Source organism: Salvelinus alpinus, chromosome 10, assembly GCF_045679555.1.
Source record: "Salvelinus alpinus chromosome 10, SLU_Salpinus.1, whole genome shotgun sequence".
NCBI classification, from domain to species: domain Eukaryota; kingdom Metazoa; phylum Chordata; class Actinopteri; order Salmoniformes; family Salmonidae; genus Salvelinus; species Salvelinus alpinus.
This window is the reverse complement of record NC_092095.1, coordinates 27,105,869-27,129,597: the sequence shown is the minus strand read 5'-3', so window position 1 is coordinate 27,129,597 and position 23,729 is coordinate 27,105,869. Positions and strand designations below refer to the sequence as shown.

Sequence of the window (23,729 nt, the reverse complement as noted above, 5' to 3'; positions counted from 1 at the left end):
GTGGCGGGATAGAGGAGGAGGGTACGAGAACACATGACCACACCATATCTTCCTTGTGTCTTCCAGTTCCAGTCCATGAAACCGTGTACAAGGGAGACAATGGTACACAAATGGTACGGACAGCCCTTTTAAAACACAAACCGCTCGGAGGAGACCAGACCTAAAATGACTCAACTAAATCCAGGTAGGCCTACGTTAAAATCACATCAAGGGCTAGGGTTAGGCTAGGGTGTGGGAAGGGGGTTTAAAGTCAAACTGGAGTTTTGAAAAGAGCTTGCGAGCCAGAGCCAGTGTTATAGTCTTGAAAGGAAGTCGAGAGCCATGGAATTGTGAAGAGACATGCACCTTTGCACTTAGAGCTTTCTACAAGTGATCCCCAATACAGAGCACTCAGGTGGGCAAGTTGCTGACTTACAAGCCCTTAACTACTTCTTGAACTGCATTGTTGGTTAAGAAAATATTTACTAAATAAACTAAAGTTAAAGTAACACAATAAATAACAATACTGAGGCTATAGACAGGGGGTACCGGTACAGAGTCAATGTGGAGGCAAAATACAGGGGGTACCGGTACAGAGTCAATGTGGAGGCTATATACAGGGGGTACCGGTACAGAGTCAATGTGGAGGCTATATACAGGGGGTACCGGTACAGAGTCAATGTGGAGGCTATATACAGGGGGTACCGGTACAGAGTCAATGTGGAGGCTATATACAGGGGGTACCGGTACAGAGTCAATGTGGAGGCTATATACAGGGGGTACCGGTACAGAGTCAATGTGGAGGCTATATACAGGGGGTACCGGTACAGAGTGGAGGGTGTAGGCCTGCGTGACATTCTGTAACACCTGCAAATAGCAGAGAGACAGAGGCATTCAACTCTTACCCTACGAGGTCTGGAGCCTGCTGTTTTTCTGTTCCAACTGCTAATTATATTGCACCCTCCTGGTGTCCTAGGTCTAAAATCAGTCCCTGATTAGAGGGGAACAATGAAAAGACACTGAGGTCCAGAGTTGAGTTCACTGAGGTCCAGAGTTGAGTTTGAGGAGCATAGGCCATAAAGCCCTATGAGAAGACTGGGTTCAGACAGTTCCGCTTTGTCAAAGCCAAAGAGCCAAAGCAGTGAGATCCCATGGTGATTACGATCTTCTGTGGCAGTACTGTGTGTGTGGGGAATGCTGATGAGACGCACACCTCTGCTCTGAGCCAGAATGTGCGCGCACCAAAGCACACACGTACACACCTAGGCTTACACCGTACAGCGCTGTTCTGCTCTATTGAACAGGGGCTTTAGGGTGGGAGACGTGCACAGACTCGGCACACAGGCAGCTGCTCACTTACACACACACAGTTGAAGTCGGAAGTTCACATAACTAGTTTTAGTGACTCCAACCTAAGTGTTTCAACCACTCCACAAATTTCTTGTTAACAAACTATAGTTTTGGCAAGTCGGTTAGGACATCTACTTTGTGCATGGCAAGCAATTTTTCCAACAATTGTTTACAGACAGATTATTTCACTATATCACAATTCCAGTGGGTCAGAAGTTTACACACTAAGTTGACTGTGCCTTTAAACAGCTTGGGAAATTCCAGAAAACAATGTCATGGCTTTAGAAGCTTCTGATAGGCTAATTGACATCATTAGAGTCAATTAGAGGTGTACCTGTGGATGTATTTCAAGGCCTACCTTCAAAAGCAGTTCCTCTTTGCTTGACATCATGGGAAAATCAAAAGAAATCAGCCAAGACCTCAGAAAAACATTGTAGACCTCCACAAGTCTGGTTCATCCTTGGGAGCAATTTACAAATGCCTGAAGGTACCACGTTCATCTGTACAAACAGTACGCAAATATAAACACCATGGGACCACGCAGCCGTCATACCGCTCAGGAAGGAGACGCGTTCTGTCTCATAGAAATGAACTAACTTTGGTGCGAAAAGTGCAAATCAATCCCAGAACAACAGCATAGGACCTTGTGAAGATGCTGGAAGAAACGGGTACAAAAGTTTCTATATCCACAGTAAAACAAGTCCTATATCGACATAACCTGAAAGGCCGCTCAGCAAGGAAGAAGCCACTGCTCCAAAACCGCCATAAAAAAGCCAGAATACGGTTTGCAACTGCACATGGAGACAAAGAGTGTACTTTTTGGAGAAATGTCCTCTGGTCTGATGAAACAAAAATATAACTTTTTGGCCATGATGACCATCGTTATGTTTGGAGGAAAAAGGGGGAGGCTTGCAAGCCAAAGAACACCATCCCAACCGTGAAGCACGGGGGGTGGCAGCATCATGTTATGGGGGTGCTTTGCTGTAGGAGGGACTGGTGCACTTCACAAAATAGATGGCATCATGAGGGAGGAAAATTATGCGGATATATTGAAGCAACATCTCAAGACATCAGTCAGGAAGTTAAAGCTTGGTCGCAAATGGGTCTTCCAAATGGACAATGACCCCAAGCATACTTCCAAAGTTGTGATAAAATGGCTTAAGGACAACAAAGTCAAGGTATTGGAGTGGCCATCACAAAGCCCTGACCTCAATCCCATGGAAAATTTGTGGGCAGAACTGAAAAAGCGTGTGCGAGCAAGGAGGCCTACAAACCTGACTCAGTTACACCAGCTCTGTCAGGAGGAATGGGCCAAAATTCACCCAACGTATTGTGGGAAGCTTGTGGAAGGCTACCGGAAACGTTTGACCCAAGTTAAACAATTTAAAAGGCAATGCTAACAAATACTAATTGAGTGTATGTAAACTTCTGACCCACTGGGAATGTGATGAAAGAAATAAAAGATGAATAAATCTCTACTATCATTCTAACATTTCACATTCTTAAAACAAAGTGGTGATCCTAACTGACCTAAGACAGGGAATTTTTACTCTGATTAAATGTCAGGAATTGTGAAAAACTGAGTTTAAATGTATTTGGCTAAGGTGTATGTAAACTTCCGACTTCAACTGTATATGCTCAGTCACACAATCCATTGGTTGGAAGTAAGGAACGGAGGAGCACACCTTCAATTCACAAAACAACACACAAACACCAAAAGACTGACACAAACCAGCTCCCTTTCCCAGGCCAAAATAACAGAGTGACAGCTTGGGTAACTCCGATGGCCTCCATCCAGCACCCCAGAGCTACAATCTGCCTTAGCGGGTCGTCTGTGTCTTTGAACGATATGATTTAAAAAATAAATAAATAGGCCACCTCAGCAATTCTCTTGTGATGCATATCCAGAATGCATTTTCAATTTCACTGCTCCACTGGTTTGAGACGGTAAAAGAACAGCTCAGCATCAACAGCTAAGTCAATACAGACTTTCTTGGACTGTCACAATGCAAATGCCATTAGAGGCTACAACAGTGCAATCTCTCGTTGACAGACTACGTAGACAAAGTGGTACACAAATTTCTGACCAAATTACGGAAGATTTTTGTTCTGGGTTAACGGAGATTGAAAGAAAAATAGAGTAGTCTACATAGGCCTATATACAGTACCAGTCAAAAGTGTGGACACACCTACTCAGTTTTTTAAAACATTTTTACTATTTTCTACATTGTAGAATAATAGTGAAGACATCAAAACTATGAAATAACACATGGAATCATGTAGTAAGCAAAAAAATTATAATAATAAAGTGTTAAACAATAAAAAAAATATTGTAAATTTGAGGTTCTTCAAAGTAGACACCCTTTGCCTTGATGACAGCTTTGCACAATCTTGGCATTCTCTCAACCAGCTTCCAGTCACCTGGAATGCATGTCAATTAACAGGTGTGCCTTGTTAAAAGTTAATTTGTGGAATTTCTTTCCTTCTTAATGCTTTTGAGCCAATCAGTTGTGTTGTGACAAGGTAGAGGTGGCAAACAGAAGATAGCTCTATTTGGTAAAAGACCAAGTCCATATTATGGCAAGAACTGATCAAATAAGCAAAGAGAAATTACAGTCCATCATTACTTTAAGACATGAAGGTCAGTCAATCTGGAAAATTTGAAGAACTTTGAAAGTTTCTTCAAGTGCAGTCACAAAAACCATCAGGCGCTATGATAAAACTGGCTAAGTTCATTAGAGTTACCAGCCTCAGAAATTGCAGCCCAAATAAATGCTTCACAGAGCTCAAGTAACAGACACATCTCAACATCAACTGTTCAGAGGAGACTGTGTGGATCAGGCCTTCATGGTCGAATTGAAGCAAAGAAAGCACTAATAAAGGACACCAATAATAAGAAAATACTTGCTTGGTCCAAGAAACACAAGCAATGGACTTTAGACCGGTGGAAATCTGTCCTTTGGTCTGATGAGTCCAAATTTTAGATATTTGGTTCCAACCATGCTGACGTGGTTGACGTGTGGTTCCCACCATGAAGCATAGAGGAGGTTTGATGGTGTGGGGGGTGGGATTTACTGGTGACACTGTCTGATTCATTTAGAATTCAAGGCACAATTAACCACCGTGGCTACCACAGCATTCTGCAGCGATACACCTTCCCATATGGTTTGTGGGAATATCATTTATTTTTCAACAGGACAATGACCCCAAACACACTTCCAGGCTGTGTAATGGCTATTTGACCAAGAAGGAAAGTGATGGAGTGCTGCATCAGATGACATGGCCTCCACAATCACCCGACCTCAACCCAATTAAGTTGGATCGCATGAGTTGGACCCCAGAGTGAAGGAAAAGCAGCCAAAAATTGCTCAGCATACGTGGGAACTCCTTCAAGACTGTTGGAAAGCATTCCTCATGAAGCTGGTTGAGAGAATGCCAAAAGTGTGCAAAGCTGTCATCAAGGAAAAGGGTGGCTACTTTGAAGAATGTAAAATAAAAAAATGTATTTACATTTATTTAACACTTTTAGTTACTACATGATTCCATATGTGTTATTTCATAGTTTTGATGTCTTCACTAATATTCTACAATGTAGAAAATAGTAAAAATAAAGAAAGCCCTTGAATGAGTAGGTGTCAGAACTTTTGACTGGTACTGTATTTCAATCATATTGGAATCAATTTCATGTTCAATTGAGTTCTATTTAGCTAGGCTGCTACCCGAAATTAGTCTCAATTTCATGATGTGTAGGCCTAATGATGTGTGCAAGGATGTGCCAAGTAATTGATTTAGTGCATAGCCTAAGCATTATAACAAGCTGCCTCAATATTTACAACCATAGGTGTTAATTTCCCTCTAGGAGTTGATCCGTTATCAGGCTCTAACATTAAGGTAAGATTTTAAATGGAAAATGCTGATCCGAGAGCAGCGCTGCCTTTCGGTCCTATCAGTATCGACACATGCTCTAGCGACTCACTTATTGAAAGTTCTCCCTACGTGTTGTTTTGTAAAATGCATGCGTCGTTAAAACACTTGTAAAAAGTTCCATCGCTATTGAGAAACTGGGCCCTGGCTATTAATTCATAGACGTGGATATTTGCATTTATGCAAAACATATGGATTCTCCCTTTAAAGAGTGGAGGGGGTGAATATCAACAGCTGCTTTACATTAAGCACATAGAAGTTGTGACTATCAAAGTCCTGAATAAATTGTCAGAGTGAGCATTTAGAAAGAAATCCCCCCAGATGCACCTTTTTAACTTGTTGATGGCTACCGGACCGGCCTTGATTTCAATGTCCACGGATGGGACTCCCTAAAGAAAACACACTACTTCTATGCAAGTGACTTCTTCTACGAAAAGGTCATAGCTGCATTGAAGTGGCGTGTTTTTAGGGAATCTCATAAGATTGAATCATACTACACTGGCTCCGACACTCGTCTTATGTGGCAGGGCTTGCAAACTATTACAGACTACAAAAGGGAAGCACAGCCGCGAGCTGCCCAGTGACACGAGCCTACCAGACGAGCTAAATCACATCTATGCTCACTTCGAGACAAACCCTAGACCCACAGATGATGCAATCTCTATTGCACTCCACACTGCCCTTTCCCACCTGGACAAAAGGAACACTTATGTGAGAATGCTATTCATTGACTACAGCTCAGCGTTCAACACCATAGTACCCTCAAAGCTCATCACTAAGCTAAGGATCCTGGGACCAAACACCTCCCTCTGCAACTGGATCCTGGACTTCCTGACGGGCCGCCCCCCAGGTGGTGAAGGTAGGTAGCAACACATCTGCCACGCTGATCCTCAACACTGGAGCTCCCCAGGGGTGCGTGCTCAGTCCGCTCCTGTACTCCCTGTTGACCCACGACTGCATGGCCAGGCACGACTCCAACACCACCATTAAGTTTGCAGACGACACAACAGTGGTAGGCCTGATCACCGACAACGACGAGACAGCCTATAGGGAGGAGGTCAGAGACCTGGCCGTGTGGTGCCACAATAACAACCTATCCCTCAACGTAACCAAGAATAAGGAGATGCTTATGGACTACAGGAAAAGGAGGACCGAGCACGCCCCCATTCTCATCAACGCGGCTGTAGTGGAGCAGGTTGAGAGCTTCAAGTTCCTCGGTGTCCACATCAACAACAAACTAGAATGGTCCAAACACACCAATACAGTCGTGAAGAGTGCACGACAAAGCCTATTCCCCCTCAGGAAACTAAAAAGATTTGGCATGGGTCCTGAGATCCTCAAAAGGTTCTACAGCTGCAACATCGAGAGCATCCTGACTTGTTGCGTCACTGCCTGGTACGGCAATTGCTCGGCCTCTGACCGCAAGGCACTACAGAGGGTAGTGCGTACGGCCCAGTACATCACCGGGGCTAAGCTGCCTGCCATCCAGGACCTCTAAACCAGGCAGTGTCAGAGGAAGGCCCTAAAAATCTTCAAAGACCCCAGCCACCCCAGTCATAGACTGTTCTCTCTACTACCGCATGGCAAGCGGTACCGGAGTGCCAAGTCTAGGACAAAAAGGCTTCTCAACAGTTTTTACCCCCAAGCCATAAGACTCCTGAACAGGTAATCAAATGGCTACCCGGACTATTTGCATTGTGTGCCCCCCCCAACTAGAGGTGGACCGATTAATCGGAATGGCCGATAAGTTAGGTCCGATTTCAAGTTTTCATAACAATCGGTAATCGGCATTTTTGGACACCGATTATGGCCGATTACATTGCACTCCACAAGGAGACTGAGTGGCAGGCTGACTACCCGTTATGCGAGTGCAGCAAATAGCCAAGGTAAGGTGCTAGCTAGCATTAAACGTATCTTATAAAAAACAATCAATCTTAACATAATCACTAGTTAACTTCTTATGGCTGGGGGCAGTATTGAGTAGCTTGGATGAATAAGGTGCCCAGAGTAAACTGCCTACTACTCAGGCCCAGAAGCTAAGATATGCATATAATTAGTAGATTTGGATAGAAAACACCTGTATGGCTTGTTTTTGTGTCTGAGCGCTGTACTCAGATTATTGCATGGTGTGCTTTTTCCATAAAGTTTTTTAAAAATCTGACACAGTGGTTGCATTAAGGAGAAGTTTATCTAAAGTTCCATGTAAAACACATATCTTTTATCAATGTTTATTATGAGTATTTCTGTAAATCGATGTGGCTCTGCAAAATCACTGGATGTTTTGGAGGCAAAACATTACTGAACATTACATTGGCGCGTTAACTAAGATTTTTGGATATAAATATGAACTTTATCGAACAAAACATACATGTATTGTGTAACATGAAGTCCTATGAGTAACATCTGATGAAGATCATCAAAGGTTAGTGATTAATTTTATCTCTATTTCTGCTTTTTGTGACTCCTCTCTTTGGCTGGAAAAATGGCTGTGTTTTTCTGTGACTAGGTACTGACCTAACAATCAGATGGTGTGCTTTCGTCGTAAAGCCTTTTTGAAATCGGACACTGTGGTGGGATTAACAACAAGTTTATCTTTAAAATGGTCTAAAATACTTGTATGTTTGAGGAATTTTTATTATGAGATTTCTGTTATTTGAATTTGGCGCCCTGCACTTTCACTAGCTGTTGTCAAGTCGATCCCGTTAACGGGATCTCAGCCGATCTCAGCAGTAAGAAGTTAACTACACATGGTTGATTATATTACTAGTTTATATAGCTTGTCCTGCGTTGCATATAATCAATGCGGTGCCTGTTAATTTATCATTGAATCACAGCCTACTTCGCCAAACGGGTGATTTAACAAGCGCATTCACGAAAAAAGCACTGTCGTTGCACCAACGTCTACCTAACCATAAACATCAATGCATTTCTTAAAATCAATACACAAGTACATATTTTTAAACCTGCATATTTAGTTAATATTGCCTGCTAATATGAATCTATTTTATCTAGGGAAATTGTGTCACTTCTCTTGCGTTCTGTGCAAGCAGAGTCAGTTTGGGCCGCCTGGCACGTTGCGAACTGTGTGAAGACCATTTCTTCCTAACAAAGACCGTAATTAATTAGCTAGAATTGTACATAATGACATAATATTGAAGGTTGTGCAATGTAAGAGAAATATTTAGACTTAGGGATGCCACCCGTTAGATAAAATACCGAACGGTTCCGTATTTCACTGAAAAATAAACGTTTTGTTTTCGAAATGATAGTTTCCGGATTTGACCATATTAATAACCTAAGGCTCGTATTTCTGTGTGTCATTATATTATAATTAAGTCTATGATTTGATAAAGCAGTCTGACTGAGCGGTGGTAGGCAGCAACAGGCTCGTAAGCATTCATTCAAACAGCACTTTCCTGCATTTGCCAGCAGCTCTTTGCTGTGCTTCAAGCATTGCGCCGTTTATGACTTCAAGCCTATCAACTCCCGAGATTAGGCTGACAATACTAAAGTACCTATTAGAACATCCAATAGTCAAAGGTATATGAAATACAAATGGTATAGAAAGAAATAGTCCTATAATAACTACAATCTAAAACTTCTTACCTGGGAATATTGAAGACTCATGTTAAAAGGAACCACCAGCTTTCATATGTTCTGAGTAAGGAACTTAAACGTTAACTTTTTAACATGGCACATATTGCACTTTTACTTTCTTCTCCAACACTTTGTTTTTGCATTATTTATTTGAGACTAAATAGAACGTTTCATTATTTATTTGAGACTAAATAGATTTTATTGATGTATTATAGTAAGTTAAAATAAGTGTTCATTCAGTATTGTTGTAATTGTCATTATTAGAAATATATATATATTTTTTAAATTAAATTATTTGTATTTTAAAAAATTAATTCGGCCAATTAATAGGTATCGGCTTTTTTTGGTCCTCCAATAATCGGTATTGAAAAATCATAATCGGTCGACCTCTACCCACAACCCGTCTTTTACACTGCTGCTACTCTCTGTTTATCATATATGCATAGTCACTTTAACTATAGATTCATGTACATACTACCTCAAATCAGCCTGACTAACCGGTGTATGTATGTAGCCTCACTACGTTTATAGCCTCGCTACTGTATATAGCCTGTTTTATTTCTTTAAATTACCTATTGTTCACCTAACACCTTTTTTGCACTATTGGTAAGTAAGCATTTCACTGTAAGGTCTACACCTGTTGTATTCGGCGCACGTGACAAATAAACTTTGATTTGATTTGACAATATCCGCAACCACTGCCCTGGGGCATTGGGATATTTTTTTTAGACCAGAGGAAAGAGTGCTTCCTACTGGCCCTCCAACACCACTTCCAGTAGCATCTGGTCTCTTATCCAGGGACCAACCCATACTTCGCTTCAGAGGAAAGCCAGCAGTGGGATGCAGGCTGGTATGCAGCTGGCTTGTTTGGTTTAGATTTGGTCCGGTCCCCGTTCCATGTAATCCATCTATTCCAGAGCTAGCACACCCGATTTAACTTGTCAACTCATCCTCAAGCTCTTGAATCTCAACAACCTATTATAAAGATGAATGCACTAACTGTAAGTTGCTCTGGAAAATACATGTTCTGTATTTAATACATTTGCTAAAATGTCTAAAAACATGTTTTTACTTTGTCATTATGGGGTATTGTGTGTAGATTTGTGAGGGAAAAAAATCTATTTAATCCATCTTGAATTTAGGCTGTAAAAAAACAAAATGTGGAATAAGTAAACGGATATGAATGCTTCTGAAGGCACTGTAGATATGTAGGGAGATTTTAATTTAACATTGACCGGCACGACTGTAATTAACAGTATTGTACTTTTCATGTAGCCTACTTTTGTCCAGCTAATAGCCTAACCACCGATCATGCAACATTACGGACTAATCCTGTTGTGAAATTTAAATTGTAGTTTATTTTGCTAGAGGTAAGCTATTTCACAGGAGTCTTCACCCAATGTAGGCCATCCTGCCTTTCCCTCCATATTCAGCCTTCATTGATTTAATTTGGGCTTAGCGTATAGCCTAGCCTAAGCCCCTATAAAATGTGTTTACTCTGATGAATCAGGATCAGTCAAGATTTACTCTTTATCTTGTGTTTATTTAGAGCGTGTCTGCTAGATTTGACTCAAGCCCATGAACAACATCAGTATTATGCTAACGAACGCCTCAAATAGGCCGTCACTTTGACATGCTTGGCTTTGTGCAAGACACTGTAATAAATAGCTTTTCTCTTAAACAAGCTTATTATGTTACTGTTCATTATTTTAGATGTCAAATAATGAGTTGACAACTTTATTTTAATGGATTTACAGTATAAAAATAACCCTAAAGCGTCAATATTGAGGTGAAAGACAGGGAGAAGCTTAGAGCCCGAGGCACCAAACCCCAACACTGATGAATAGATAAATATAAGAGCGATATCCAGGTCTAAACATCTGAATGAAGGGAATCCTGTATGAACTGAAGCTTGAGGCAGAGAAAAAAAAACATCAAGCAAGCGTCAATACTACCTCAATCAAAATGGCTGGAGGCCGCTGCTGACACAACACCAACGACTAGGTCAAACTGTGATATCAACAGAGCTTGAGAAGATGGGGAAGCAGGAAAAGGGTTGGTTCTAGAAGCAGACATGTCTGTGTGAAAGATGGTTCCATCTCTGAGAGGATATAGGGGAGAGCCAGATGGATGAGGGTGAGGCCTTGAAGAAGCCCCAGGAGCCAGGAGGACTGAGCCAGAAATGGACAGACACACACAGTAGGCTTGGGCGTTATCCAGATTTTCATACCGTCCTTCTCTCATATCAGGATTTACGGTATGACAATCAAAGCACACAAGGTGGCGCCATAAACGCAAGAAAAGCTCATTGGGCCTCTATTACCAGAATGCTAACAAGATTAGCACAAACTAATAGTGATATCAGATAGACTCTGTTAGCTAAATGCTAAAAAAATTGTTTACAGACAGATTATTTCACAATACCAGTGGGTTAGAAATGTACATACAGTAAGTTGACTGTGCCTTTAAACGGCTTGGAAAATTCCAGAAAATTATGTAATGTCTTAAGAAGCTTCTGATAGGCTAATTTACATAATTTGAGTCAATTGGAGGTGTACCTGTGGATGTATTTCAAGGTCTACCTTCAAACTCAGTTCCTCTTTGCTTGACATCATGGGAAAATCAAAAGAAAGCAGCCAAGACATCAGAAAAAACATTGTAGACCTCCGCAAGTCTGGCTCATCCGTGGGAGCAATTTACAAACGCCTGAAGGTACCACGTTCATCTGTAAAAACAATAGTACGCAAGTATATACACCATGGGACCATGCAGCCGTCATACCACTCAGGAAGGAGACGCGTTCTGTCTCCTAGAGATGAACATTCTTTGGTGCGAAAAGTGCAAATCAATCGCAGAACAACAGCAAAGGACATTGTGAAGAGGGGAAAAAGCCACTGGAGGGGACCAAGAGTGTACTTTTTGGAGAATGTCATCTGGTCTGATGAAACAAAAATAGAACTGTTTGGCCATGATGACCATCGTAATGTTTGGAGGAAAAATGGGGAGGCTTGCAAGCCAAAGAACACCATCCCAACCGTGAAGCACGGGGGGTGGCAGCATCATGTTGTGGGGGTGCTTTGCTGCAGGAGGGACTGGTGCACTTCACAAAATAGATGGCATCATGAGGGAGGGAAATTATGTGGATATATTGAAGCAACATCAAGACATCAGTCAGGAAGTTAAAGCTTGGTCGCAAATGGGTCTTCCAAATGGACAATGACCCCAAGCATACTTCCAAAGTTGTGGTAAAATGGCTTAAGGATAAAGTCAAGGTATTGGAGTGGCCATCACAAAGCCCTGACCTCAATCCTATAGAAAATTTGTGGGCAGAACTGAAAAAGCGTGTGCGAGCAAGGAGGCCTACAAACCTGACTCAGTTACACCAGCTCTGTCAGGAGGAATGGGCCAAAATTCACCCAACTTATTGTGGGAAGCTTGTGGAAGGCTACCCAAAACATTTGACCAATTTAAAAGGTAATGCTACCAAATACTAATTGAGTGTATGTAAACTTCTGACCCACTGGGAGTATGATGAGAAAAATACAAGCTGAAATAAATCACTCTACTATTATTCTGACATTTCACATTCTTAAAATAAAATGGTGATCCTAACTGATCTAAATCAAGGAATATTTACTAGGATTAAATGTCAGGAATTGGGAAAAACTGAGTTTAAATGTATCTGGCTAAGGTGTATGTAAACTTTCGACTTCAACTGTAGGTATTTGTAGTTGTCCACATATTCTAAGTCAGAACCATCCAGAGTAGTGATGCTAGTCGGGCGGGCGGGTGCGGGCAGCGATCGGTTGAAGAGCATGCATTTAGTTTTACTAGCATTTAAGAGCAGTTGGAGGCCACGGAAGGAGTGTTGTATGGCATTGAAGCTCGTTTGGAGGTTAGTTAACACAGTGTCTAAAGAAGAGCCAGATGTATACAGAATGGTGTCGTCTGCGTAGAGGTGGATCAGAGAATCACCAGCAGCAAGAGCGACATCATTGATATATGCAGAGAAAAGAGTCGGACGGAGAATTGAACCCTGTGGCAACCCCATAGAGACTGCCAGAGGTCCGGACAACAGGCCCTCCAATTTGACACACTGAACTCTATCAGAGAAGTAGTTGGTGAACCAGGCGAGGCAGTCATTTGAGAAACCAAGGCTATTGAGTCTCCCGATAAGAATACGGTGATTGACAGCGTCGAAAGCCTTGGCCAGGTTGATGAAGAAGGCTGCACAGTACTGTCTTTTATCAATGGTGGTTATGATATGGTTTAGGACCTTGAGCATGGCTGAGGTGCACCCCTGACCAGCTCGGAAACCAGATTGCATAGTGGAGAAGGTACGGTGGGATTGAAAATGGTCGGTGATCTGTTTGTTAACTTGGTTTCGAAGACTTTAGAAAGGCAGGGCAGGATGGATATAGGTCTGTAACAGTTTGGGTCTAGAGTGTCTCCCCCTTTGAAGAGGGGGATGACCACGGCAGCTTTCCAATATTTAGGGATCTCAGACGATACGAAAGAGAGGTTGAACAGGATAGTGATAGGGGTTGCAACAATTCTGGCGGATAATTTTAGAAAGAGAGGGTGCAGATTGTCTAACCCAGCTGATTTGTAGGGGTCCAGATTTTGCAGCTCTTTCAGAAAATCAGCTATCTGGATTTGGGTGAAGGAGAAGCGGGGGGGCCTTGGGCAAGTAGCTGCGTGGGTGCAGAGCTGTTGGCCGGGGTAGGGGTAGCCAAGTGGAAAACATGGCCAGCCGTAGAAGAAATGCTTATTGAAATTCTCGATTATCGTAGATGTATCGGTGGTGACAGTGTTTCCTAACCTCAGTACAGTGGGCTGCTGGAAGAGGAGGTGATCTTATTCACCATGAACTTTACAGTGTCCCAAAACTTTTTGGAATTAGTGCTACAGGATGCAAATTTGTTTGAAAAAGCTAGCCTTTGCTTTCCTAACTGACTGTGTATATTAGTTCCTGACTTCCCTGAAAAGTTTCATATCGTGGGGGCTATGCTGGTCAAGGGCAGTCAAGGGCTATATCTGTTCTTAGGTCTACATTTTTTGAATGGGGCATGCTTATTTAATATGGTGAGGAAAGCACTTTTAAAGAACAACCATTTAGGGTTGTAGCTGGTAGATTCCTTGATAATTTGTGTGAGATTGAGGGCATCTAGTTTAGAATGTAGGACGGCCGGGGTGTTAAGCATATCCCAGTTTAGGTCACCTAACATTACAAACTCTGAAGATAGATGGGGGGCAATCAATTCACATATGGTGTCCAGGGCACAGCTGGGGGATGAGGGGGGTCTATAACAAGCGGCAACAGTGAGAGACTTATTTCTGGAAAGGTGGATTTTTAAAAGTATAAGCTCAAACTGTTTGGGCACAGACCTGGATAGCATGACAGATCTCTGCAGGCTCTCTGCAGTAGATTGCAACTCCGCCCCCTTTGGCAGTTCTATCTTGACGGGAAACTAATTGCAAAGGCAGGCAAATCCAGTTCAGAAAGTTAAACAAGCATAGCGAGTAGCTACCGAATGTCCTTTTCGGTGAGTGTGGACATTTACAAGCGAAAGTGAACGAGAGAAATTGGGCAAATCAACTAAGTTGACGCATGCTTTTCTGAAGGAAGAGCAGAATGTGTACATGGAGGAGAGAAGAACAGAGAAGGGGGGACAAAACGGAAGCACAAGGAAAAGATGGCAACTCATCCAGAGCCCTGACTTCAGTCAGAAAGCCATTAGAAGAAATCTGATGGCAAACATTTAGTAGTAACATCATCCCCTCATGTGCACCGCACAACAGAGACTCGCCGATAGATATAGAACACTATGGACTCACCATCTCACTTTCTCCCGTTGTGCTATTTACAAACAAACACGTGACTGGCTCAACTGTTCTGGGGAACTATGGAAACTGCATAATTTAAAATAAATGTGACAGGTGAAATGAAGAACGCAATCTGCTTTATCTCCTAAGTTCACTGCAGGTAATAACTTAAAAGTAGCTACAAATATTCACATTTATAGAAAAACGTCAAAGAAATAGTTGACGATATTGAAGGTATTGAAAAACCCTCCCGTGGCTTTTTCCAAATACCCCACCCGGTATACCGCCCACGCCTAACGCACAGCCAGACAGACCACAGACACAGCCAAGAACTATCAGCACCCTTAGTTACTGTATTCTATTCAGCGTCAATACCACATACAACCAAGACAATAGTAACCTGACTGTATGTGTAGCCTAAGACTACATAATCGATCCTAATTCTGCTAGCACCATGGACAGAGTCACAACGAAGGCTAAACTAAGCCTGGGTTAAGTGTGTGCTGCAATGCTAAAGGCAGCGCTACCGTGTTTAAGCATCTTGGACAGTGACACACAACCTTGATGTAAGGTTAATCCAGGGATAACAAAAAACGAATCTATGAAGATTTAATTTTGACAACAACCAATCATATTCACAAAGAGTACTATTTGTCTGATCTAATGCAGGCCTTGTACATGGCCATTCTCTTGGGACCAATTTCCCATCAACAATATACACTGTAGGACAAGAGAGTACATGGCCTATGGAATGCAAAACAAACAATTGAGATCAATTTAAAGAACCTGCTCATATTACTGAAAGCATAGGCTTATGGAGCACAGCGGGCCTGACTACTAACCACTAGGAACATTGCGCTGGAGTTCACAATTCCCACTGCAGCCAGGCATGGAGAGGGAGTGCTCAACAGAGAAACAAACATTCACTGTTTAACATAACAATAGGAGGGAGAGAGGGGGGGGGGGGGGGGCTGTGAGAAGTGCTACTGTATTGCATGCTGCAGTGTATTCTGCTGGAGAGCTGATGTGTTGTTAAAATGGATAGTTCACCTCCAGAACGTCAATGTCTACCTACAGTAAGAAAAGATTGTCTAAGTAATATCGTCATTTGGATGACTATCTGCTTTAACACCAATTTGGCCTAGATTCAGATAATACAGCGCATTCGGGAAAGTATTCAGACCTTCCCTTTTCCCACAATTTGTTACACTACAGCCTTATTCTAAAATTGATTAAAAGTTATCCTCATAAATGTACACTCAATACCCCATGACAAAGCAAAAACAGGTTTAGTTATTTTTGCAAATGTATTAAAAATTAAAAACAACGGTACCTTGTATTCAGACCCGTTGCTAGGAGACTCAAAATTGAGCTCAGGTGCATTCTGTTTCCATTGATCATCCTTGAGATGTTTCTACAACTTGATTGGAGTCCACCTGTGGTAAATTCAATTGATTGGACATGATTTGGAAAGGCACACATCTGTCTATATAAGGTGTCACAGTTGACAGTGCATGTCAGAGCAAAAACCAAGCCATGGCGTCGAAAGAATTGTTCGTAGAGCTCCGAGACAGGATTGTGTCGAGGCACAGATCTGGGGAAGGGTACCAAAAAATGTTTACAGCATTTAAGGTCCCCAAGAACACAGTGGCCTCCATCATTCTTAAATGGAAGAAGTTTGGAACCACCAAGACTCTTCCTAGAGCTGGCTGCCCGGCCAAACGGAGCAATCAGGGGAGAAGGGCCTTGGTCAGGGAGGTAAGCAAGAACCCAATGGTCTCTCTGACAGAGCTCCAGAGTTCCTCTGTGGAGAACCTTCCAGAAGGACAGCCATCTCTGCAGCACTCCACCAATCAGGATTTTATGGTAGAGTGGCCAGACGGAAGCCACTCAGTAAAAGGCACATGACAGTCCGCTTGGAGTTTGCCTAAACAAGATTCTCTGGTCTGTTGAAACAAAGATTGAAATATTTGGTCTGAATGCCAAGCGTCAACGTCCGGAGGAAACCTGGCAACATCCCTACAGTGAAACATGGGGGTGGCAGCGTCATGCTGTGGGGATGTTTTTCAGCGGCAGGGACTGGGAGACTAGTCAGAAACGAGGAAAGGTGAACGAAGCAAAGTACAGAGAAATCCTTGATGAAAACCGTCTCCAGAGCGCTCAGGACCTCATCAGACTGGGGTGAAGGTTAATCTTCCAACAAGACAACGAATCTAAACACACAGCCAATACAATGCAGGACTAGCTTCGGGACAAGTCTCTGAATGTCCTTGAATGGCCCAGCCAGAGCCCTGACTTGAACCCAATCAAACATTCCTGGAGAGACTTGAAAATAGCTGTGCAGCGACACTCCCCATCCAACCTGACAGAGCTTGAGAGGATCTGCAGAGAAGAATGGGAGAAACTTCCCAAATACAGGTGTGCCAAGCTTGTAGCATCATACCCAAGAAGACTTGAGGCTGTAATCGCTGCCAAAGGTCCTTCAACAAAGTACAGAATAAAGGGTCTGAATACTTATGTAAATGTGATATTTCCATTTTTATTTTATAAATTTGCTAAAATTTATAAAACCATTTTTGCTTTGTCATTATGGGGTATTGTGCGTAGCTTGATGGGGAAAAAACAATTTAATCAATTTTATAATAAGGCTGTAACGTAATAACATTTGGAAAAAGTCAAGGGGTCTGAATACTTTCCCGAAGGCACTGTATCCCCAGAAAACACTTGAGGTGAAGGATCAATCAGTTTACTTTATGGAGGGAAGGGAAAAATACAGCTGAGGAGAACCTATTTTGTCAAATTCTCCAAAAGAGTTATAGGAGGCAGGTAAGTTGCCCAGAATAAAGATTGATAGTAAGAGGGTGTTAGGTCATAAATCACGGCTAAAGATCTTCGCGTTTGGCCGCTGGATGATCATCCACTTTATAGCACACAACCTCCTTTGTGCTTTCCTCCTTTCAGACTTGCTTCCTAGCTGCAGCTTTTCTCAATGCAAAGCCTAACATTAAAAACTAGTAGCTACTCTTCCTGAATTTATCAAACTCAGTTTATAATGTATACTGAACTAAAATATAAAAACTCAACATGCAACAATTAAAGACTTTACTGAGTTACAGTTCATATAATGAAATGTACATAAATTCATGAGGCCCTAATCTATAGATTTCACATGACTGGGAATACAGATATGCATATGTTTGTCACAGATACCTTAAAAAAAAGTAGAGGTGTGGATCAGAAAACCAGTCAGTATTTGGTGTGACCACCATTTGCCTCATGCAGCTCAACCCACCTTCATCGCACAGAGTTGATTAGGCTGTTGATCTCGTCACGCTATCTCTGTGCATTCAAATGGATTTATGCCTGCCCATACCATATCCGCCACCATGAGTCACTCTGTTCACAGCGTTGACATCAGCAAACCGCTCGCCCATACAACGCCATACAAACGGTCTGCCATCTGCCCGGTACAGTTGAAACTGGGATTCATCCGTAGAGGATAATTCGGCAGTGTTCCAGTGGCCCTCAAAAGGTGAACATTTGCCCACTAAAGTCGGTTAAGACACCAAACTGCAGTCAGGTCAAGACCTTGGTGAAGACGACGAGCACGCAGATGAGCTTCCCTGAGACGGTTTCTGACAGGTTGTGCAGAAATTCTTCAATTGTGCAAACCCACAGTTTCATCAGCTGTCCAGGTGGCTGGTCTCAGACCATCACACAGTTGAAGAAGATGGATGTGGAGGTCCTGGAATGTGAGGCCGGTTGGACGCACTGCCAAATTCTCTAAAACGACATTGGAGGCGGATTATGGTAGCGAAATTAACATTAAAGTCTCTGGCAACAGCTCTGGAGAACATTCCTGCAGAAGGCATGCCAACTGCACACTGTCAAAACTTGAGACATCTGTGGCATTGTGTCGTGTGACAAAATTGCACATTTTAGAGGAGTGGCCTTTTATTGTCCCCAGCATAATGTGCACATGTGTAATGATCATGCTGTTTAATCAGCCTCTTGATATGCCCACCTGTCAGGTGGATGGATTATCTTGGCAAAGGAGAAATTCTCACTAACAGGGATGTAAACAAATGTGTGCACAAAATTGAGAGAAATAAACATTTTGTGCATATGGAACATTTCTGGGATCTTTAATTTCAGCTCATGAAACATGGGACCAACACTTTACATGTTGCGCTTATAGTTTTGTTCAGTATAGAAATAAATTTTTCATAGAAGCCATGTTGGCACCAAATGTTCCTTGACCTGAACACCTCAATTAGAATATAAAAAATGAGTTTCTCTAGGGCTGTGTGGCAACTTTCATTGCTCCCTGGTTGCCCCTTCAATCTCATCCAAACCACGACCCACTCTGGAGGTAGCCCTGGGCCAGACAAGTGAGTGAGTGAGTGAGAGAAGGAGAGCACCTAAGAGAGCTAAAGAGAGGAGGGGTGAAGTGTAATTCTGGTTTATTGGGTTATTTTATGGAGCCTTCTGCCTTTCTCTCCCCCGGGGTCTAGGTACTGTTGCTGACAGTGAGTAAACACACAACACCAACTCAGGAATTAAGTTAAGAACATAACTTATTTTAACTGCACAGGTGACTGACGATCCCTCTGGCTCTTTTACCGTGTCCCCTGATATTTCCCTCTCTTTTTGATTGATGTAACCCAACAAAATGTTGGCCTGAGGACCAGACTACAGTAGCCAAGCCTCTCAGGAGCAGGAAAAGAGATATGATGTCAGGCCGGGTCTAAGTGTATTAGGGCAGGCTATCCACTCAAAGTGCAGAACCTATTTGTCAATCCCCATAACAGCATCAAGGTTGAGAGGTAAGGACTCAACCTCTATGAATCTAATGCATGAGCTGCTGAGCATGACATTATCCCTGGTATCTCCTGTCACACTTGTGAATGATCTCAATTCAGTCCAGGGCTCCAGACTAGCTAGCAGCAGCCTGAAGGCCAAGTCATTAGACAGGCAGGTTTAAGGCTGTGGAGGCTTATGACTGGGTGACCGTGGCAAGAAGCATTGTGCTGGACAGAGAGGGCCAGAGGGAAATTCTAAAAGGCTTTAGGGGGGGGGGGGGGGGGGGGTCACAACTCACAACACAAAATGGCTTGGGAAACCACTGGGTATTAATGAAAATAGCAAAAAGATGGAGACCAAATGGCCTACAGTCTCCTCTATTTCTGTCTTGTAAGTAAGTAACCTTGGCTTGTGCGAGCCGGCACAACTTATAGGAGCAGGCACTCTCCTGTTTCTGTAGCTTGAGGCAGCTTGATGTACAAGTACACCGCCGAGTGCCAAGCATTGCCGCATCGGGTCCCAATTTTACAGTCTTTGGTATGACTCGGCAGGGGAACGAACTTCCAACCTTTTAATCTCAGGGCGGACACATAACCACAAGGCCACCGAGTTGTAGTCTTGCATGACAGAATTATTTGTCTTCAAGGCTAGGTCACATGACTACATGATGTGTTATGACCATTATGTCATAGATTTCAAGGCTGTGACGATACCAGTATCGCAATATTTTTTCCATGGCAAAAATGAAAACACGAAGCAGATCAAACTCTTTGGTCCTATAAAAACCTTCTGTATGTAAAATACTGTGTGCTATAGCTGGGGGAAAAAATAAATGTGACTCCGTATGAAACATAATGAACTTTGTTTCCAACATTGGGGCTGTTTTCTAAAAAGTAAAACGAGCTGTGTGTTTTGTTTCCTTGCCACGATACTAATGAGTATAAAGGCTGAAAGGGCATTAAATGATTAGCCACAATACTGGCGGGAGCCGGCCGTTACAACAGTTTCTTGAGTCATAATTGTACCCCACTGCCAAAACAGATCCACACGAAGGGCCTCATTAGCAGTTAGATGCAATTACTTTTCCTAGGGGGAGCTGCAGTTCAATATGTCACAATTCAATCCATCACTGTATAAGGGCCATAGACCTCCTACACCAGCCGTGCTAATCGTCTAGATCGTCTCTAAAAGCCCTTTTCTCCAGACCACTCTTTCCTCCACAGGACCAGGGATTTGCTGCATTGGTGTGAGAAGTGGGATGGCACTACCAAGAGGCCATCTGTCATATTGGGAACGGCTAAAGTTAAAATGAAGACATCCCAAAAGGAGCCTGTGGTAACTGGAAGTTGTGCCATTAACACAGTGCACAAGTAAACAATGTTTCAGAAGCATGGACCATAGCACCATTAGCGCACGATAAAACAATGACAGCCGATCGCCAATTTCAGCACCAGAGCCTCTGAACAGTGCGACACCCAGGTCACAGCTCATAAATTACAAGATTCAGCACACTTGTCCATTGGCAAACCGTCACACTGTTACCATGGTTACTCCATGAAAATCAGTCTAAACAAAGTCGCTGTAAAAAAAGATGCAAATGTCTCTAGCTACAAAGCAGAATGTTAAATAAAATGATATTTACTCTACAGCGTACACAATACTGTGGACACTGTTGGTCCTTTTGGTGGTAGGAGGTGGAGATTGTTCACCCAACTTTTTGCTACGCTAGTAAGTTCTGTCGCTTGTATTTTCAATCTGTTGACAAATTGCATGTGATGCACAAAATATGTAAACAATAGCCAAATGTAGTCGACCTAAGCATGTTTCCTCGCAATCAGCTGTAAGTGTTTGCTGTTAGACTCGACCATATTGTGCAAGGGTTTGTCACCTGGAATTGGAATTGCATCCGTGTTGAAAATAAAAAACGGAAATGCAAACGACATACAGACCAGCATACTGAAGGTCTGGTTGATAACACTACTCTGTGGATATTTTGTCTCACATTCATACCTGCAAAAAGACAAACCACACAGACAACCTGTCAAGTATATTTTATTTAGCATTCTGGCTTGTAGAGGTCTTGAGAGGAAACTTTCCTTATCGAAACGCTCATTTCTGCCCTACATCATATTCTAAGCAATTCAACGTCGTTGGGTCTTCAGGCTAATAATGTGTCAGAGTAGTGTGGGCTCTGTGCAGGAATGGTCTGAGTGACTGTTATTACTGAGTAATATGGTGTTTACTGACTAATAACAGTCACAATGGGGCACTTTGTCTGAGTTAGAGCTCTTCAGAATGTCAAAGATGCGCTTGTGGCATGCGCAAGTGAATCATAACAGCTACGTTACAAGTTAGCCAGATACGGTAGCTACTTATGGCAAATAAATGTTAAACACAAGGGCTCTTACCTTTCCATTTTCGCCGAAAGGCTCGTTGCAGTCACTGTCCATTCCTGAATTGGAAGATGTGAAGACTCCTTGGTCCCAGTCGGGGTATGGGTTGATAAAAGATCTTTCCTCCATCTCCGCTTCCGTAGCCGACACTAATTTCAATCTTTTGGACATGTTGTCTCCCATTTTAACGGCAGCTCGTCAAGGCCAAAATGTATACGGACTCCCTGTTGGTAGACAGTAAAGCGCGTTTCAAAATGAGGAAATCTAATTTTCCAATAGATTTCGCTGGTGGACCGTGTCTCTGAATAAATCTGTCTAGTTTAATATTGGCCTCTGTAGTGAGATATAAGAGATAAGTATTCTCATATAAAAGAAATAGGCTACATTTGGAGTCCAGACACCTGTGGAAAATCGATGCTACTAAACTAATGGTGGCTATCCCCTATCGATTCACCTTGAATAGCTAGTTTATGATAAGGAATTTATTCTCAGAACTCAAATAGCAATAAAAGGCCGTTCCTGAATCAAAAAGTTAAGTTAATCTGAATCAGCGCAAGTTTATAGGTTTACTTTATATAAAACATATTCATTTACTATCAAATAATTTGCTAGACTTCTAAAATGCATTTATAAAACTGGCGTATGTATATTGGCTAATGACAAACAAACACGTAGATATGAAAGCCTGAATACATAGCCTAGGCCTACTTTAACAAATGCAACGTGATCACACGTGTGGTTACATATGACTTTATCCTAAATATAACAATGTCACTAGGTTTTGTATAACTGTCCGTTACTGCAGCAAAGTACATTCTCAATGGACAAAATCAAACCCACAATTCAACACAAATAGCCTATAATGAACATAAAAACGCGGCAGGCTCACCTATTTTTTATATCAAATAATGACCATGCAATTAATTTCGTTTGTCTTCGGCCGTTGCAAGCGCTTCATCGATGCAGGAGGATAGATGGACCACAGTCGTAGCAGCCTTCAAAGCATCCAGGATGATTTCAGCATTAACACATTAATGCAGTTTTGTGATAGGCTCTCCTCATCTAATTCAGTCCTGTAAAACGTTATCAATTCTCGGAAATTAAAGCAGTTATTGGATACAGATAAAAACATGTAAAATACTTTACTCTCAACGATATTAGTTCGCATCTTCTCTCGTCATCATGTTCGGGCTCCCGCTTTCGCAGTCGGTGAGAGTGGATTTTAAATTCAGAAATCCTACTGGTTGACGAGCTACGGGAGGCTACGGGAGGCTACGGGAGACAGCCCACCAGTCCTGCAATAAGCAGCTGTCTCGCGCCGATCTGGACCAAATTTGAGTCCTAGCCTCTGAGGAAACAGATGGTGTTTCTGCTGTGTACTGATTTGCCGCACGCACACAGATTATACTACCACAAACAAATCTATAAACACCCCTGTGTGCCTCCATCCCTTCCCTCGCTCTCCCTTCCCCTTAATTAATGGCTTTAGTTGTCCCCCACGATTAAATCGGGGAGGGGGTTGTGGATATGTCTCTGTTCCTCCGTTTGTACGTTAGTCACAGGCGATATCTCTGACAGCACTGGGTCGATTTTTACGAAACTTGGTTGAATAATGCGTCTTACCATAGAGATCCGGCATTTACAAAATTACACTAATTTGCCCAGGGCGGGAGCTATAGTAATTAACTGACGTGTTAGTCACAAGCGATATCTCAATTGGTCCAAAGGGGGCGCTGCATCATTCCTGTGGGACGACATGTTTACTGTTGTTTTCATTGACAGACACGTGATTCTGCTGAACAATACAATCCTATTCTCTTCTGCATTTCTCAGACAAAATAAGTTACTTTGTTTAGT

The 23,729-nt window shown here is 42.4% G+C and overlaps 1 protein-coding gene across 2 annotated transcripts in view; it reads right to left on the bottom strand.

Moving 5' to 3' along the window:
- Positions 1 to 23,109, bottom strand: part of lancl2 (LanC lantibiotic synthetase component C-like 2 (bacterial)) — a 55,727-nt gene extending 32,618 nt beyond the window's left edge. Inside the window, exons 1-3 of one of the 2 annotated variants that reach the window (XM_071328695.1) lie at positions 23,019 to 23,109; positions 22,762 to 22,867; positions 21,888 to 22,096 (exon numbers count right to left, since the gene is read on the bottom strand). In XM_071328695.1, the coding sequence (XP_071184796.1) occupies positions 21,888 to 22,055 (168 nt within the window). In that variant the 5' untranslated portion in view covers positions 22,056 to 22,096; positions 22,762 to 22,867; positions 23,019 to 23,109. Of the gene's footprint in view, positions 1 to 21,887; positions 22,097 to 22,761 lie in introns of both variants that reach the window. The other variant, XM_071328694.1, reaches the window with a different exon arrangement.
- Between the last annotated feature and the right edge of the window lie 620 nt (positions 23,110 to 23,729).